General features: G+C 45.6%; 1 protein-coding gene across 4 annotated transcripts; it reads left to right on the top strand.

Moving 5' to 3' along the window:
• The first annotated feature begins 2,593 nt into the window (after positions 1–2,593).
• On the top strand, positions 2,594–16,977 carry ZMYND11 (zinc finger MYND-type containing 11). 4 transcript variants are annotated; one of them, XM_073890506.1, is made up of 10 exons: positions 2,594–2,700; positions 4,786–4,878; positions 7,021–7,108; positions 7,632–7,684; positions 10,634–10,711; positions 11,553–11,671; positions 14,838–15,045; positions 15,339–15,407; positions 16,106–16,378; positions 16,750–16,977. In XM_073890506.1, the coding sequence occupies exons 1-10, from the start codon at positions 2,656–2,658 to the stop codon at positions 16,960–16,962; spliced, it is 1,239 nt and encodes a 412-aa protein (XP_073746607.1). In that variant the 5' UTR covers positions 2,594–2,655; the 3' UTR covers positions 16,963–16,977. The 4 variants fall into 4 exon arrangements, with proteins under 4 accessions (XP_073746607.1, XP_025721920.2, XP_073746609.1 ...); XM_025866135.2 differs by having other exon boundaries at positions 7,629–7,684; XM_073890508.1 differs by lacking the exon at positions 10,634–10,711.
• The last annotated feature ends 1,434 nt before the right edge of the window (positions 16,978–18,411 follow it).

Below are 18,411 nucleotides of genomic sequence, written 5' to 3'. Positions count from 1 at the left end.
GGTTAGCAAGTGTGGGAGCATCTTATGGCAAACGTTTGGTCTTGAGGAACTGTGGGGAGAGACCACATGCGTTCAGGATCTTTTGTTGGCATGAGCTCCCCCAGCGAGGCCCACGGCCTGCAGGTCTGGGAAGCAGGCACCTGCCACCCCCTGGGAGTGCCCAGGGCAGCCAAGGTCCAGGCACAGAACCCTGTGCTGTCGGGACACCTGCAGGAGGACCCACGTTTGTCACCAGATTTTGAATCGATTTATTTTCTAAGTCTCTAAACAAACAAAAGGGGTTAGATTCTGACAAAGAGTGAAGTACTTCATAGGCTGATGTTGAGAGCACAGAGAGGGAAAACCATCTTCCTGCATAAATGTGGATTCCCCAGTCGCCGGGAGAGGGCAGTTGTCCCAGAGTCCCCACTCCATACCCCTCTCTTTAAGGGCTGCCCGGGTTGAGCTGCAGGTATTTAAAGGGAGACCCGGAGACGAGAGTATTCCTGCTCTGCTTCCTCGAGGGAAGGTCTGGAATAATACGTAGTAGCCCTGAAATTATGCTTTGTTACGTGAAGTGTTGGTTGTCTAGTTCCCGTAAAGTGTATGTCACCTGTTAAAACAACCCTAACCCCATGGATGGTTTTACAAGGCTCATAACCTGATAGAGGTTGGTGTTTTATTTGAATTTGCACAGATTTGTGATTTAATGATCAGACTGATATTTGGGATCAGCAGTTTTAGTAGCACATCCAAAATATTTTGGAGTTAACATGAGAGAGCATGGAGCTGGAAGCTTTTGTTTTTATTCTTTTTAGGAGAATATAAGTTTCCCAGGGGGTGGAAAAAACAGCCTTCTTGGCCTTTAACCCCTTCTCTTCCCCAATTCCAACAGTCCGTCAAGGTGCTCATTTATGTAGAGAGCAGTGCGTGGCAGGATGTCCATGTTGCAAGAACGTTTGCCCCAAATCAGGAATAGCTGGCCCTGAGAGTCCCCTGCATACTCCCTGTGTACATGCAGATGCACAAGTGTCCTTCTCAGTGGTGCTGGGTTTCGGGAGGGAGCTGCTGTAGTTCTCACGTGTGGCTGTGGGTCTTGTGAAAAATGAGGGTCCACAAGCTACACCAGAGTTGTGCACCACCCCCCCACGCCCCCCCACGCCCGCCAAAGACTCTAAACCTAGAGTCCAGGAAAGGTGCTCACGTGGTAAGCTCCACACCTGCACCAGGGTGCTCGGTCTCGGCCACGTGTCCCAGCCAACTGAGGAACAAGCGGATGCGTGAGTGAACAAAGAGATACCGAGCACAGGGACCTTCCCTCAGAAATCTCAGCTCATTGTGCTCGCTGGTTGAAGCCCAGCTGCGTTTCCCAGAAGTTCACCAGCGTCTCTGGGTATGGACAGGCTTGAAAACTGCTCTGTTATTGGCATCCATTAGAAGCTGTGTGCACAGGTCATACATTAGTCGAGCACAACAGAAGCAGTAATTGTGTCAGAGTCCAGGTGAGAAGTGGAAAGAAGGGGCCAGGGTTATTTTTTATTATTTTTCTAAATTTTATTTATTTTAAGTCATCTCTGCACGCATCGTGGGGCTCAAACTCACGACCCCAAGATCAAGAGTTGCATGCTCTTCCGACTGAGCCAGCCAGACACCGTGGGAAGGGACCACATCCCCAGGAAAGAACGTGTTTGTCCATTTTCCATTCAGATAACGTCGTGTGTATGTGGGTGATCAGTTCACTCACGCCACAGCGAAGAATTCTCAGTTACCTGAGACATGTTTGCTCCTTCCTCCAGTCTGTGACCATAGTAGGATGACTTCCTGCGCGTACAGCTCTTTGGGAGCAGTGACTCCAGTGGGCAGAGGCCCGTCCTCTGGGGGCTCAAGGGGGTGAAGGCTCAGGACGTCCTGGCCACAGCTAGTCAGTCGTGTGAGGTGCTGCCTCTGTAGGGTGGGGGCTGCTGGGAGGCCTCAGCCTCGACAGAGGAGATGGGACATTCGTCTTTGTTCGCTCGCTGTCTAGGAAGGACATGAAAGGGAGAACCCTGTCTTTTTCTCTTCACATGAATTTAGATTTTCTGAGACACAAATTGAAAAACTTAATTAGCTCTTTAGGTCAGGCAGATAGAAATTGGAGTTCTTACTGCACAGACTCCGTAACCCCTGGAAACAGATAAGAGGTGTGCAGCTGAACTGTACAGAATTCGTAGATGGCATGGACTTCAGTAACCTTTTAAATGAAGAGTAATGTATGTTGACATTTACCTTTCAATATTACTAATTTAAAATGTTCCCTAAAGGGTTTTGGAGAACTTTTTTTTTTTTTTTTTTTTGGTAAAACAAGTGATTCTATATCATGTCATTATTATGTCATCATTTGTTTTATCTGAAAATGGTTGAAGTTCTAAATATCAAAAAAAAATGCATAATTCTCTAAGGTATTTCAAATACAACAATTTTCATTTTATTGTCACATTAAACGCTATGCACATTTCAAAGATTTCTTTGTATCAAATACGTTGGAAATAGTACATCTTTTGATAATCTTTGCATACTGTAACCTTTTATGTATAAAAGTCTTTTACATGAATACAGACCTGTAAATAATCACATTTTATATCTGGCCTTTTCTATTTTCAACAGAGCATCAAGAAGAAAAACACAAACAAACAGGAGATGAGCACATACTTGCGGTTCATCGTCTCACGCATGAAGGAGAGGGTGAGTCCTACGGAGGGTCTCAGGGCCTCCCAGAGCGTGCTCCGGCCCTGTCCCTTCCTGACCAGGGAGTAAGGGACACGGAACCACTGACAGCAGCATGAAGGCTGCAGAATGCTGCCGCCGAAGCTCCTTTGTACATAAGAGGCTTGTTTTGACGGGCATTTCTTTAGCTGCATTAGATTAGATCGTCACTGCTTCTCTCTGCTGATACATTTCTATTGTTTCATCTTTTATTTTTCAAAACCTTTAATTGAAGTGTGGTGGGCATACAACACGATGATTTGACATTTGTCCACATAACTCAATGCTCCCCACTAAGAACAGTCACCCGGTGTCATGACACTGTTATTAGCTGTGTCCCCTGCTGCCCTGTCCGTCCTCGCGACTTACCTATTTTACAAGTGGAAGTTTGCACCTATTCCTGCCCATCCCTGACCCTCCCTGTCTCTGGCAACCACCAGGTCTCTGTATTTAAGAGTCTGTTTCTTTTGGTTGGTTGGTTGGTTGGTTGTTTAGATCCCATGTACAGGTCAAATCATATGGTATTTGTCTTTCTCTGATTGGCTTATTCCGCTTAGCATAACACCCTCTAAAAACACCCTCTACTTCTATCAGTTTCGATGCAAATGGTAGGTAGTCATCCTTTCTGGTGGCTGAGTAATCTTCCATTGTGTATATGGACCACATCTTCTTTATCCATTCTTCTGTTGAAGGGCATCTCTGCTCCTTCCACAGTTCGGCTATTGTGGACATTGCTACTATGAACACTGGGGGGCATGTGCCTCTTCTTTTCACTAAATTTGTATCTTTGGGGTAGATACCCAGTAGTGCAATTGCTGGGTCATAAGGTAGCTCTATTTTTAATGTCTTAAGGAACCTCCATACTGTTTCCAGAGTGGCTGCACCAGCTTGCATTCCCACCAACAGTGTAGGAGGGTTCCTCTTTCTCCGCATCTTCGCCAACATCTGTTGTTCCCTGTCTTGTTAATTTTAGCTTTTCTAACTGGTCTGTGGTGGTATCTCCTTGTGGTTTTGGTTTGAATTTCCCTGATGGCTAATGATGTGGAGCATTTTTTCATGTGTCTGTTAGCCATTTGGATGTCATCTTTTAAGAAATGTCTGTTCATGTCTTCTGCCCATTTCTTAACTGGATTACTTGTTTTTTTGGGTGTTGATTTTGATAAGTTCTTTATAGATTTTGGATACTAATTCTTTATCAGATATGTCATTTGGAAATATCTACTCCCATTCTGTGGGTTGCCTCTTTGTTTTGTTGACTGTTTCCTTTGCTGTGCAGAAGCTTTTTATCTTGATGAAGTCCCAAAAGTTCATTTTTGCTTTTGTTTCCCTTGTCTCAGGGGACATACCCAAAAATATTGCGAAGTTGATGTGCAAAAGTTTACTGCCTATGTTTTCTTCCAGGATTTATATAATTTCAGGCCTCACCTTTGGGTCTTTACTCCATTTTGAGTTTATGTTTATATGTGGTGTAAGAAAGTGTCCAGTTTGGGGGCGCCTGGGTGGCTCAGTCGGTTAAGCGTCTGCCTTGGGCTCGGGTCATGATCCCAGGGTCCTGGGATGGAGCCCTGCATCGGGCTCCCTGCTCCACGGGAAGCCTGCTTCTCCCTCTACCTGCTGCTCCTCCCCACCCCACTGCTGCTTGTGCTCTCTTGATCTCTCTCTCTGTGTCAAATAAATAAATAGAATCTTCAAAAAAAAGAAGTGTCCACTTTTCCCAGCACCCTTTAATGATGCTCCACATCATTAGTGATAAGGGAAATTCAAATTCAAATCAAAAGTGGTCCTTTCTTCCTTTTCCCTGTTGTATATTCCTGCCTCCTTTGTTGTAGAAACATTAATATTTTTATATTTTTAATTCCATTTATCAAAATGAACATTTTCATTGATACTGTCTAAAACGAAGTGGAATTTTCCAAAATGTTCTTTCTATCAAAACCCTAAAAATGTCACATTAAACTATATAGTACATGCACATTTTTCTGGTAAGTTCTATTGTTGAGAAATTGTTTTCACTTGTCTCTCTCGGGCTGTGTTTGAAAGTGATGTATCTGCTGACCTTTTCAGGCCATAGACCTTAATAAGAAGGGCAAGGACAACAAGCACCCGATGTATCGGAGGCTGGTGCACTCGGCGGTCGACGTCCCCACCATACAGGAGGTAAAGCCAGGCCCTCGGTCCTGTTTCTGATACACCCAGAGCTCCCAGGTGACTCAGCAGCTCCCAACTGCACGTGATGCTGGTGCCATTCCACCCTGAGGGAGTGCCTGCCCATCCCCTTCCTAAAACATAAGCGGCAGGGCCCCTGTCAGGGGCATTGCTGCTGCGTAGATGCCGTGTACCTGCTCTGTGCGCACATTGGGCGTCCTCGGTGAACGGCCTGTGTGAAGCCCCCTGTAGCTTCTTGAGACTTGCTGATGACAGAAGAGGCAATGTAGTTGGGTCAACTTAATATTTCAGATTCCAGGATTCCCATCTGGACTTGGTTTCTTAGCTTGAACACCTGCTACTCAGAGTCTCTGTCAAGGAAACATTAGAGCATAGGATTAGAGTCCTGGGAAGCAACGAAATGAACTTAACACAAAGATTGTAACCAGAAAACTTAACTATTCTTAGAGTTCTTTATTTTACCTTTCCTAGCCAAGGATTGTTGATGGGTCTGTTAATATGTAATTATAAGTTGCAATAAAATCCAGTAGAACATTTTAACGTGTTTCCAGTTAGGGTTGCTGAATTACTAATTCTGTACTTGACGTGTCATTTTGAATGTAAGACCTTGTGGTTGGCCATAATAGTTTATAGGGAGACCATAGGAATAATTCTAAGTCATTTTACAAGTTTCTTAGTCCCTTGGCTGCTGGGAAAGACTGAAGGGGTAGTAGTTCAGTAGAAGAGGGGAAATGAAGGTTGGTCCCTATAAAGTGGCCAGCAGAGCCTGGAACAAAACAAGGAGTTTTCACCTGACCTCCTGCCCTGCCCCCAGGTTTCGTGTTGTCAAGCAAAGCCTCTTTTCCTAGACCCTAATGTCCGTGAGGACGCTGAAGAGCCCAGCTGCCCTTCCTGCCCCCCTCATGCCCTGACCTTTGCTCGGCTTCTTCCTCTCCTGAGGGCACCTCCACGCTTCCCCTAGTCGGGTCCTGTCTGATCATAGAGAACACCAGCTGGGCTGATGGTGTCTTAGCTTTGTGCTTAGCAAATGCCGTCCGTGAGCAAACAGCACTGTAAGGAAAAGAAAGAGGAAGACATGACTTTATATCTTCAGGAGCTTGCAGTTTAGACCAAAGTCAAGGCCACGATGGTGCAAACGTTGGACATCACAGAGTTGCTTTGAGAATGCTGGTTGTGTATCAGATCACCGGGGAGCTGTAGACCACGCCAGTGCCTGGGCGGACCGAGCCCAGGGCAGTCAAATTCAGAGTGGGGCTCAGATGTCAGCATTTGTCAATACACCCCGTGACCGTCGATGGCATACAGGGGCAAGCACCTCCAGCAGGGGGCATCCTGCAAGCCTTCTCGAAGAAAGGACAACTGGAGTGGGTCTCGGAGGATTTCAACAGAAAGGCGGGATTTTAGCTATTCTTTAGAGGCCTGTGTAGTCTACATTATTTTCAAGCTGATTTTCTAGAAGTATCACCAAGATAAGAAAATGCCTCCCTGCTACTTCTAAATAACTTTGCCATACCCTTCTTCCAAAAACTTTGCCTCTCCTGCAAAAACCCCTCAAATTCCCTCCATAATCCTTCTCGCTGGCAGCTGGAGGCAAAGCAACAGAGAGCCCAGTGATGGAAATCCTTCACATACAACGTCTAGTGTAGGAGGAACCCTTGCGTGGCATGCACCTAGGACTTTAGTTTAAAGTTATTTATAATTCATTTCCTAGTCCCACTTCAGAATTATAAACGTATCTTCTTCGTGGTCATGGTAAAGCGTCACAGAGGCTAACGGCGGTTGTCTTTTTTCAGTCTTTGTACACTGTGTTGTACAGATGGTAGGTGTGTAGTTCGGGTCTTCCTAGCGCACTGAGCGGAGCTCCCCTTCGTCACAGCACTCAGAAGCAGTGTGTTTTCATCGCCGCAGAATGAGAGGTGCACGTGGCAGGCGGAGCTCAGCCGGCAGCTTAGCGGGGTGGGCGGGGGCCGCCCAACTGTAATATTCCAGCTGCAGGTGGGCTTGTCCAGGTCCTCACATGTGTCCGTTCCGTGCTGTGGGACACGGGAGCGGTCATAGTGTCCTGAAAAGTTCTGCTGTGTCCCCGTGCTCTAACCCTGTCTGTGTAATACTAGACTCTGTCGCCCTCTGCAGAAGGTGAATGAAGGAAAGTACCGAAGTTACGAAGAATTCAAAGCGGACGCTCAGCTGCTTCTGCACAACACCGTGATTTTCTATGGAGGTTGAATGGTTTTTCTTTTCTTTGCATGTTTCTCCATACCATTTACGTTCTGTGTCGGAAATACCTTTGACAAAACGTACATTCAAAACATTAATACTTTAATGATTTCTAATAATAATGTCAGGGTCTCAACTCAAAAATATTTGATAATGTGGTTTTGGCTTATAAAAGTGGCCCAGAACTCCAGCACAGTAAATGATGAAAACATTATTCCTTATAGTTTTAGACATAAACTTAGTTGAGGGGCTTTTTATAAGCACTTTTATAATTAACGTCCCATCGTTCCAAGGGAAAGAAAGAGGCCGTCTGGACCTAAAGGTTCAGTGCTCTCTTGAAAGCAGCATGAAAGCTGCCCGTAAAATGTTGTTTTGCTGCCTGGACTTTATTTAAAATAGACATCTTTGTTTGAAATGGTACATGTCCACTTGTGTCTCCCTGAAAGAAGATGTCAGTGTATTACTTGGGACCGTCTTGTGTTTCTAGATTACTGGTAATAGGTCATCTCTGCCTTTAATTACAGCAGACAGTGAGCAGGCGGACATAGCGCGGATGCTGTACAAGGACACCTGTCACGAGGTATTGCCCACCCCTCACAGTGGGACACCGGCCGCACTCCAGAGTTCCACTCTTACATGCCTTCAGCTTTGCCATTTCCCTTAAATATAGTTTTGTTTCCACGTCTGACATACATGGAAATAACGCAAATAGAGGGGAAAATTTCTGCCAGAAATCCTGGGAGTTAGATTTAGTTGCTAAGTAACTTCTATGAAGAAAGTTTGTGTCCTCTTCTTTAACTGCTCTCAGGGTGTTGGTTACGTGAGGCAGGCGGGTGTGTGGCACTGGGCAGACACTCAGTAAATGTTAGCCTCTTTTTTATTTTTACGTTGAAGTGTAGTTGACATACATTGTTATGGTAATGTCAGGCTTCCAAGTCCACCCATCACTCACCGCTCATCTGGACAAGCGTAGTGCCTCCCGCACCACACAGCATCATTACACTGTGACCGACAGCATGACAGCATTCCCTGCTCATCCCTGAGACTAACTTTATGGCTGACGGGCCCCCCCACACCTCCTCCCCTCTGGCAACCACCGGTTTGTTATCTGTGTTCATGAGTTGCTTTTTTTGTTGTTCGGTTGGTTGGTTTTTCAGATTCCACATATGAGTAAAATCACATGGTATTTGTCTTTCTCTGACTTATTTCACTTGGGATTATACTCTCTAGCTCCATCCATGTCGTTGCAAATGGCAAGATTTCATTCTTTTTGATGAATGAGTAATATTCCATTGTGTATATACCACCTCTTCTTTATTCATTCATCAGTGGACATTTGGGCTGTCTCCGTAGTTTGGCTATTGTAAATAACACTGCTATAAACATCAGGGTGCACGTGCCCCTTTGAATTAGTGTTTTTGTTTCCTTTCGGTAAATATTTACTAGTGCAATTGCTGGATCACAGGGTAGTTCTATTTTCAACTTTTGAGGAACCTCTATACTGTTTTCCAGAGTGGCTGCACCAGCTTGCATTCCCACCAACAGCGTAGGAGGGTTCCCCTTTCTCCGCATCCTCGCCAACATCTGTCGTTTCCTGACTTGTTATCTCATTGTGATTTTGATTTGTATTTCCCTGATGTCGAGAGATACTTAGCATTTTTTCATGTGTCTGTTGGCCATTTGTATGTCTTCTTTGAAGAAGTGTCTGTTTATGTTTCCTGCCCATTTCTTGACTGGATTATTTGTTTTTTGGGTGTTGCATCTGAGAAGTTTTTTATACATTTTGGATACTAGCCCTTTATCTGGTAAGACATTTGCGAATATTTTCTCCCATTCCATCAGTTGACTTTTAGTTTTGTTGACCTTTTCCTTTGCTGTGCAGAAGCTTTTTATCTTGATGAAATCCCAGTAGTTCATTCTTGCTTTTATTTCCCTCGCCTTGGAGACATGTCTAGCAAGAAGTTGCTGCAGCTGAGGTCAAAGAGTTTGCTGCCTGTGTTCTTTAAGATTTTGATGGATTCCTGTCTCACACTGAGGTCTTTCATCCATTTTGAGTCTATTTTTGTGTGTGGTGTAAGGAGATGGTCCAGTTTCATTCTTCTGCATGTGGCTGTCCAGTTTTCCCAACACCATTTGTTGAAGAGACTGTCTTTTTTCCATTGGACATTCTTTCCTGCTTTGTCGAAGATTAGTTGACCGTAGAGTTGAGGGTCCATTTCTGGGCTCTCTGTTCTCTGTTCCATTGATCTGCGTGTCTGTTTTTGTGTCAGTACCATACTGTCTTGGTGATCACAGCTTTGTAATAGAGCTTGAAGTCCGGAATTGTGATGGCACCAGCTTTGCTTTTCTTTTTCAGTATTACTTTGCCTATTCAGGATCTTTTGTCGTTTCCATACAAATTTTAGGATTGTTTGTCCCAGCTCTGTGAAAAATGCTGGTGGTATTTTGATACGGATTGCATTAAATGCTTAGATTGCTTTGGGACATTTTCACAATATTTGTTCTCCCAGTCCATGAACATGGAACGCCTTTCCATTTCTTTGTGTCATCTTCAATTTCTCTCATCAGTGTTTCAGAGTTTTCAGAGTGTACAGTCTTTGGAAAAATGTCTATTTAGTTCCTCTCTTCATTTTTAATTGGGTTTTTTTTTTTTTGGTTTTGAGGTGTGGTAGTTCTTAATGTATTTTGGATATTAACCCTTATTGGATATATCATTTGCAAATACCTTCTCCCATTCATTAGGTTGCCTTTTTGTTTTGTTGTTTCCTTCACTGTGCAGAAACGTTATCTCTTTAAGTGAAAGATTCACGTTTGAGTTCCTATATAGATTTTACAGGCCAAAAAATCCCAAACCACAAAGTTCTTATTTATACAGTAAATGATTTATATATTAGTGAACGTCTTTTTGATTGGACACACTCACTTGAAACCATACTGAATCTTGCAAAATTGTCTTAATTTATATAAAAACTCTTTTATTTCTTGATTTCACGTTTGACCTTTGTTTTTTCTCTCATTCAACAAGTATTTATTGAGTGTCTGCTCTGTGCTGTGCAGTGTGTTAGGGATAAAGAGGTGGTCAGGGTACTTTACTCTGAAGAAAGACTCAAAAAAGAAACAGACAAAATACGTGTCTTTACAAGTTGTGAAAGAGCGTTAGGAAGGCAAACAAGGACTGAGGCAGAGAATGAGGAACGAGGCAGCGTAAGGACTGCTATTGTCGGTACTGGGTATTTATGATGGGCAGGTCAGCGGGACCCGTCTGAGGACATAGCATTTCATGTGAGGGCTGACCGGTGGGACAGCAGGGGCCAGGCTGGGAGCATAGGTCAGACATGCAGGTGGTATGAACGGGAGAGTGGCCACTATCCCAGTATTTATTGAAAAATGAAATGGTTAAGCTTAGGAAGAAAATGCAAGACTGGTGATGCACATGAGAGAGAATGTTTGTTAATTACACGGATCCATTTTATATAGTGGAATGTTCATGTTTTATGTATAGGCTAAAATAGTTGCTTTTCTCTTCTAGCTGGATGAACTACAGCTTTGCAAGAATTGCTTCTATTTGTCAAATGCTCGTCCTGACAATTGGTTCTGCTATCCTTGTGTATGTGAAATTTTGTGATTTTCTGTTTTTTACCTCTTAAGTGTGTGATGTACTAACTATTCTAAGGAAGTTTATTTCCAGTTTGCTCAAGGGTTACAATCCTTCCAAGATATTTTTCTATCATAGTATATGTGGTTTTAATGAGCATAAAACCTGAAACACAGGGTTAACAACTTGGCATCATTATCCATTTCTGACTTTAAAATGAGGAACTTAAGAATAAACTCTGGGTCCCTTAGTATATAACGAAGTGAATTTCTGCCCTTTCCCTCATTCTTTCACAAGAAGTGTAAGGCTTTGTGTACGCTTGTAGCTGTGTGCTATCTCCTGGAGTGACACGATTTCAGGAAGGGTTCTCGCTCCCCACGATTGGAGGGGCAGCACCCAGGCCCTGGGCGCCAGGGGCCACCTCTTCAGGACCTCACTGTGCTTCCCAGGCACTTGGGCTTGGGCGTCTCTCTGAGTAAGCCTGGAGCAGGGCCTCATATTCCCATTCCTAACCGGCTCCAAGGCATTGGTCTGCACCTCCCAGCGCAGTGAGGACATGGTGTTTACCACTATTACTCACATGCCTCAGCTGGCCATGGGGACTGCCTCGTCCATAAGTGCTGCAGGCTGTCTATTCTGAGAGCGGAGGGTCCACATCGCTCCTTTCAGGCAGATTGCAATTTTTTGGTATATTTCTTAAAGGCAGAATCAATCTGAGAAAAAGTTCTATGGGTTTAGGAGTTACAAAAAAATATTTTCGAGATAATGGACTATACTTACTAGGTTGTTCATTACGAATGATGTACTTGTATTTAAAAAAAACAGTGTGACAAGGTAAAACATTTATTTCCAGATCCCTAATCATGAACTCGTTTGGGCTAAAATGAAAGGCTTTGGATTCTGGCCTGCCAAAGTCCTGCAGAAGGAGGACAACCAGGTGGACGTCCGCTTCTTTGGTCACCACCACCAAAGGTGAGCATGGCCCCGCCCTCACCGCTGACCTCCCGGCAACCCTGGTGCCCACCAGGTGGTCCTTGGTGTTCGGAGAGCCCCTCCATTAGAAACAACCTGGAACTTTCTCTAGTCTAGAGAAAAACCTTTTTTTTGCACTTATTATCCATTGATTTATTTTGGTTAATTATCTTTTCCCTTTTTCTTGAGAATTCAATAAAATACATAAGTACAGGGGAAAAAATTAATAAAACCAGGAAACCTACTACCCAGAATAGGAAATCACTAGTACTTTGTCCTTTCTTCCTTCTGTTTTGTTTTGTTTTGTTTGTTTGGGCTTGTAACGTGTTTATTGAGAGAGAATTACAACATTCCATTTCCAGAGGTTTTTTTTCTTCTGAATTTATTATTTCCTGGAAGATTTAATCAAAACAGTTCTGGACAGACGGGACTCTGAGGACTTTATTGTAGAGAATACAGTTGACCCTCAAACAAGAGTGAGGTTAGGGGCGCCAAGCCCCCCAGTCAGAAATTCACATCTAACTTTTGACTCCCCCGGACACTTAGCTGAGAACGGCCATTCTGACAACATGCTCTGTACGTCACACGTATCCCATGCTGACCTCGTGTGTGAGGCCCTGCACAGGACAAACCCCTGCCGTCCACGGCTCAGCTGGAAAGGGTGCACGACCTCCCAGGAAATCCAGAAGGCTCTTCCTTTTCTGCTCCTTGTTACTACGAACCCATCACGACCCTTAAAGTGAACGATGAGGGCGTACCTTTAAAGTTATACTCCATCTTATTAGAATACCGAATTTATCAAAAAGTGAACCTTATACGATTATAATCACAAGTTTTAATGAAGCAGCATGTCACACACCAAAAAGAGATGGCTAATAAAGGCCCGAGCTGCAAATTCCCATATTTTTACGACATTGACCATTTTTAAGTGATCATCTCGGTGGTACTGTGTACATTCACACTGTTATTCAGCATCACTATTAATACTTTTGCCACTTCATCCTGTCTTTATACATAGATGGGAGAAAAAACCTTATACAAAAAAATGGTCTTGGACTCACCTGTTCTGTATGCTCCGTACGGAACGCGCTGCCCTTCCCCAAGACCCTGAGCAAGTGTCACACTCCGGGAGGAACGGCTCCGTGGGAGCATGATTCTTCTAGGATTTGCAAGGTTTCCTTCCCGAGGAAGAAGTAATGGGAGAGGTTGGACTAGCCAGCAAGGCTGACTCCCTCTGCCGCAGGTGCTTGGAGCCGGCCGGGAGTCATGGGCAGGAAGAAGCACACCATTTTGAGTTCATTTGCCAACAGATCACCGAGCTGTCGGAGAATGTGTATGTTCAGGATCAACAGATGTGTAGATACAGCCAAATTAGATTCTACTTTTTATTAGACTTACCCTACTTTGCAGGGTGTTTTTTGTAGATCATATTGCATAACCCGTGGTCCTCTTTAAAGTGGAATCTGACACCTGCATTCATGGAGGGGATTTCAGGAGAACAGGCATGCCCGTATGAACCACACGGAGACAATACGTCTCATGTGAAGAACAGATGTGAGTCAATTTTATTATATCCGAGGGATAAGTAGATAATTTAAGGAGAAAAAATACTCTCATGGATCACAGATTCCTCCCAGGCAGTCCACACTGCTAACAACAGAAATCTATCTCAGAAACCCTGCTTTTAAAAAGTGAAAACATACTTACTGACTGCCCGGTACATAACAGAGAATAAATATCATTGACTTAAAGAGTAAATATGATACTAACTCAAGATCAAATGGCAGGGAGCTCCTCCAGAAGCCAGATTTCGTCTGTGGTCTTTGTGTTAGAGTTCGGAGCTTTTAACGGTCGTTTCCTTTGTAGGGTTTCTAATGAAGCACGTACTGTCAGGTGAGACACTGGGTGGAATATTTAAAAACACGTACGTGGCAGTCCCGATTTCACAGGTCCAGCTGCCAGGCTATAACATTAGGACCGTGTATTGAAATTGTAAAGCACGTAGCTTAGCTTATGCTACGAGGTGGAGGTCTGTATTCATGGCTTAGGCGTATGTGCCGTGACTCCCTCGGTCCCTTCGGTCCTCAGGCAGGGGTCTTTTTAGCTTTCTTCCCAGCAGAGCTGCATGTAGTTTTGCATCCGGTAAATTTGGATCTTCCACCGGTGGAAGCTGACCGCGTGCACTTACACAGAGGACTGGGAAGAATAAATTGTGTGAGGTGCTGTTTCCTCACTTGGTCTAGAGAACGTCTCGTGCACCTTACAGTTTTCTGTCTCATTTGTGCCCCTCCCTCCGCTGGGATTCTCTCCCCTCCTGTGGCACTCGCATCCTTTGAGATCCAGCCCAGCTGCCGCCCTTCTCTCTCCAGAACATCCCCAAGGCCCCCTGGCCACACACCACATCGCGCTGTCCTCACTTCTCAGTTGGGACACACTCCCTTCCCGGCAGAGGCTACGTGTGTGCCGGCGCCGTGCAGTCCTGCCCCGAATCGCCAGCTTACCTTAGCCCGTCTGGGCCCCAGCTCCTGCAGCTGTCGGATGAGGCAGGATCCCACAGTCAGAACCCATTTACCGTGGAGCGTGTCGTGCCAGCGGTGGGCACACAGGCAAGTCCGGTCAAGGCGTGAGTGCCTAGGAGAATGTTCTTCAGATTTTAGCTTTCTTCCCAGCAGAGCTGCATGTAGTTTTGCATCCAGTAATTTTGGATCAGTATCACGCATAATTCAGAGACACTTTCTTTCATATCTGAGTTCTTGGCTGCTGAACGATACATCATTAGTGAGGATTTGTGTAGTGAATACGGATGTGCTAGCAACATCACAGAGTGGGGAACAGAGTTGGGATCCCCTCGTGTCGTATGTCTGATTGGTGTGTACTCATGACCTGCAGCTCTCGTCTGCCCAGAGCCAGGTGTGAGCGCCTTCCTGGACAGGTAGGAGCTGTGACACGCTGACCTGGCTAACGGAAGCCGTGGGCAGTGCTGAGGTACGCGTGAGTCGTCCCGCTCTGAGAACTGTTCTCACCCATTTCCTCCTGAGTGAGAGTCTGCATTGCAGCCGTCACCCATGGCGGCCGGGTGTGGAGTCACCCCAGGCCCTGCTCTGCACTGGGTCGAGTGTACTGGCATTCTGGAAGTTTCTAACTGTGCCTCTGGTGTTTCTTGAAGGGCCTGGATCCCATCGGAAAACATACAGGACATCACGGTGAACGTGCACCGGCTGCACGTGAAGCGCAGCATGGGCTGGAAGAAGGCTTGTGACGAGCTGGAGCTTCATCAGCGTTTCCTTCGTGAAGGAAGGTTTTGGAAGTCTAAGAATGAGGACCGAGGGGAGGAGGAGGCGGAGTCCAGCATCTCGTCCACCAGTAACGAGCAGGTGGGTGTCCCCGTGGGAGGCTGCCTATCAGGCACTGTGGATGGGAGCGCGGCTAGTGTGCACTCCTCCCCTCGTACCACACGTCGGTTGAACGCTCTGCCGCGGGAATTGAAACAGGCCGTCCGCAGGCTGGGTCCTGACTCGCCAGCCCCCGTGCCCGCCCTGGGCGGGAGCTCCCTGTGTGGGGGCTGCGTGGGCCCAAGGGGGCAGGTTCCTCAGAGCTCACCAGCGGACCCCTGGCCAGCATCCATACTGTCTGGAATAACATGCTGCCCCTCTTATGATGCCCACAGCTAAAGGTCACTCAAGAACCGAGAGCAAAGAAAGGACGACGTAATCAAAGTGTGGAACCCAAAAAGGAAGTAAGTGGCCCACGTTGCAGCGTCCAGGTGGCATTTTGCCCTGGCCACGGTTACGACAGTTTGGTCCAGCGGTGCCCCTGAAACACTGCTGTCGAGGGCCCCATCTTCTGCCCGCTCTCGTCGCTAGAAAAACGCGCACACCCACAGCCTGCGTCTGAGCTCTGATACTTACTCAGCATTATTGAAAACAAAGCATTTATCCAATCCTTCAGTTATCCAGTCAACGTTGAAAAACTGGAGGAAAGTATAAGCTCAGCTTTTCAAAATTACATACTCATGCTCTAAGACCAGGTGTTCTTCTCGGCACAATTCCAAATGCTTACCCAGGGAGAAGTGGTTTAGAACTTTAGGATATCTGTTAATGAATCTAGTCCACAGCAGGGACTAAATTGATAATGGTTTTATGTTTTATATGATATTTCTGTTTATCTGAGAAGCAAAGACCGTGGTGTTCATTTGCAACAAACTTAGAGATGAAGTTCCTATTTCCAATTATCATGGCTATTAATTGCATAGACGTTTTGGGGTTTCTTTTCATTGGTTTAGTTGTGGTAAAATACACAGAATTTGCCGTCTTGATTGCACGGGCTGTAACAGTAGTTCGTCACCATCGCTCCAGTCTGACCAAGCTTGCTCTTGAACCAGTGGACGGTCAGGCGGCATTGTGTCAACGTCTGCTCACTGTCCTTGTCCCGTAGGAACCAGAGCCGGAGACCGAAGCCGTGAGTTCCAGCCAGGAGATCCCCACGATGCCTCAGCCGATCGAAAAGGTTTCTGTGTCCACTCAGACCAAGAAGTTAAGTGCCTCTTCCCCACGAATGCTGCATCGAAGCACCCAGACCACCAGTGACGGCGTCTGCCAGAGCATGTGCCACGACAAATACACCAAGATTTTCAATGACTTTAAAGACCGAATGAAGTCTGACCACAAGCGAGAAACGGAAAGAGTTGTGCGGGAAGCTCTGGAAAAGGTAAAGCCGCCCTCCCGAGGACCCCGAGCGTGACAGGAGTTCTCTGATAGCGTTCCCGTGGGCCCAGCCAGGCAGCTCCTTTAAAACTAGGCACATCTTAAAACACCTTCTGTAGCATTTTAATTAATAATAATAATACCGGTTTTCCTTCACCCAAGACGTGTACAGCTCTTGAGGCAATAAAGGGAAGAGGTACATCCGTTAAGTAGAAACTGGAGACAATGAATCATGGAACCCTACACCAAAACAAATTATGTAATATATGGTGATTAACATAACAAAAAAAAAAGTAGAAACTGGAGGAAGGTTCTTTCGGGGGAGGTGGTCCATATCCATCGAGGGCAGACGGTTACGGGCTGTTTCCATTCCAGCTGCGCTCGGAAATGGAAGAAGAGAAGCGACAAGCTGTAAATAAAGCTGTAGCCAATATGCAGGGTGAGATGGACAGAAAATGTAAGCAAGTAAAGGAGAAGTGTAAAGAAGAGTTTGTAGAAGAAATCAAGAAGCTAGCAACACAGCACAAACAACTGATTTCTCAGACCAAGAAGAAGCAGTGGGTAAGTACCTGTATGATTTCAGTCTGATTTGTGAACATGTTCTACCCAGTGTGCGGACGGTGAAACGCTGTGTGATGAAACTTAGCTCAGAACGACCTTGTGGAATATGGGATGTTTATACCTGAAATAAGGTCAGATGTGAAATGATCAGCTTTAAAGAATTTTTACATTTTTACTAAAAGTCCTCTCCTCTGTGAACTCCGCGACCCACGTTACTGAGTATTGCTCAGGATTATTGAGTATATGAACGTTCAGTGCGTGCTCAGTGTGTGTGATGGACAGGACTTAGCAATCGGTGCACATCCTGTGCCCTGACGTTTGCCCGCTAACTCCTGACACGCTTGGTGTCCGCATCACAACAGCACATTTTTAGGTTTTGCTACATAACATTTATACATTAGATCCTTTTTACTCGATTTGCTTTCTGATGGTGGCACCTCACTGGACTCTAACTCCTCTTAGACTCTGACACACGGTTCCTTTTTCTCCATGTCGTGTTTGTGACTCTTGCCCTAGATTGGGAGCTCTGAGCACACCTGTCTACTTGTCTCAGCTAACTGTTGGGGAAAACATTTGGTCCCCAAAACTCATAACTTGGTTTCTTAATGAATTACTGTAAGAAGTGTTGTGATTCTTCATTGGATCCAGACTACATTTTGTGAAGAGGGTCTTTCCATGTCCAGTAAATGTTCCCTCAGGAAAGTGAATGTTATAAATACTGTGATTAAAAAAAAAAAAGGAAAAGGGAACTTAGCATGTAATTCAGAACTTGGTAGAAAAAGCAGATGAGTAAGGAAATAAATACCACCCAGTGGGAATTAAGGTGTGCTCAAGATCATCACCACACACAGCCCCCGCACTCGTCTGTAATTCTGTCTTCACACGACGACAAGTGAAAGCTAAAAAGTGGGCGCTAGACTTATGGGAAAAACCCCTGTAAGTTTACTGAAGAATCAAAGAAATGGGAAGAGGAGGCTGGAACAGGGAATAGCACACTGCTATTTCAGCCTTTCCCAGTGGTGAGGCCGCCGGAGCACCCCACGGCACCCGGCTCTCAGCTCCCTCTGCGCATCTCCAGCCTGTCACAACAGCCGAGTTTCCGTCTCTCTGCCGGGGTGTCTGTACCACATCTTCTTTGTCCACTCGTCCACTGATGGACGCTTAGGTTGTGTGCTTTGGTGAATATGCTGCAGTGAAGGTGGGGCTGCCGATATCTTTTCCGTGTCCTGATTTCATTTCCTTCGGACAGACACCCAGTAGTGGGATTGCTGGGTCACAGGGTAGCTCTATTTTTAATGCCTTGAGGGACCTCCATACTGTTCTCCACGCTGGCTGCACCAGCTTGCATTCCCGCCAGCAGTGCACGAGGGTCCCCTGTCTCCGCCTCTTCGCCAACACTTGTTATTTCCTGTCTTTTTGGTTCTAGCCGTTCTGATAGGTGTGAGGCGGTGCCTCATTGTGGTTTTGATGGCATTT

Source organism: Callorhinus ursinus, unplaced genomic scaffold (genome assembly GCF_003265705.2).
Source record: "Callorhinus ursinus isolate GAN/ISIS: 27379988/994484 unplaced genomic scaffold, GSC_fseal_2.0 scaffold445, whole genome shotgun sequence".
NCBI lineage: Eukaryota > Metazoa > Chordata > Mammalia > Carnivora > Otariidae > Callorhinus > Callorhinus ursinus.
The sequence above is the reverse complement of the archived record's forward strand: the minus strand, read 5'-3'. Positions and strand labels throughout refer to the sequence as shown.

Coding starts and splice junctions, on each gene's coding strand:
- ZMYND11 (XM_025866135.2), top strand. CDS start 2,656: ATGAGCACATACTTGCGGTTCATCGTCTCACGCATGAAGGAGAGG. Junction 7,109..7,628: donor CACCGTGATTTTCTATGGAG/GTTGAATGGTTT, acceptor CTTTAATTACAG/CAGACAGTGAGCAGGCGGAC. Junction 16,379..16,749: donor TGCGGGAAGCTCTGGAAAAG/GTAAAGCCGCCC, acceptor TTTCCATTCCAG/CTGCGCTCGGAAATGGAAGA.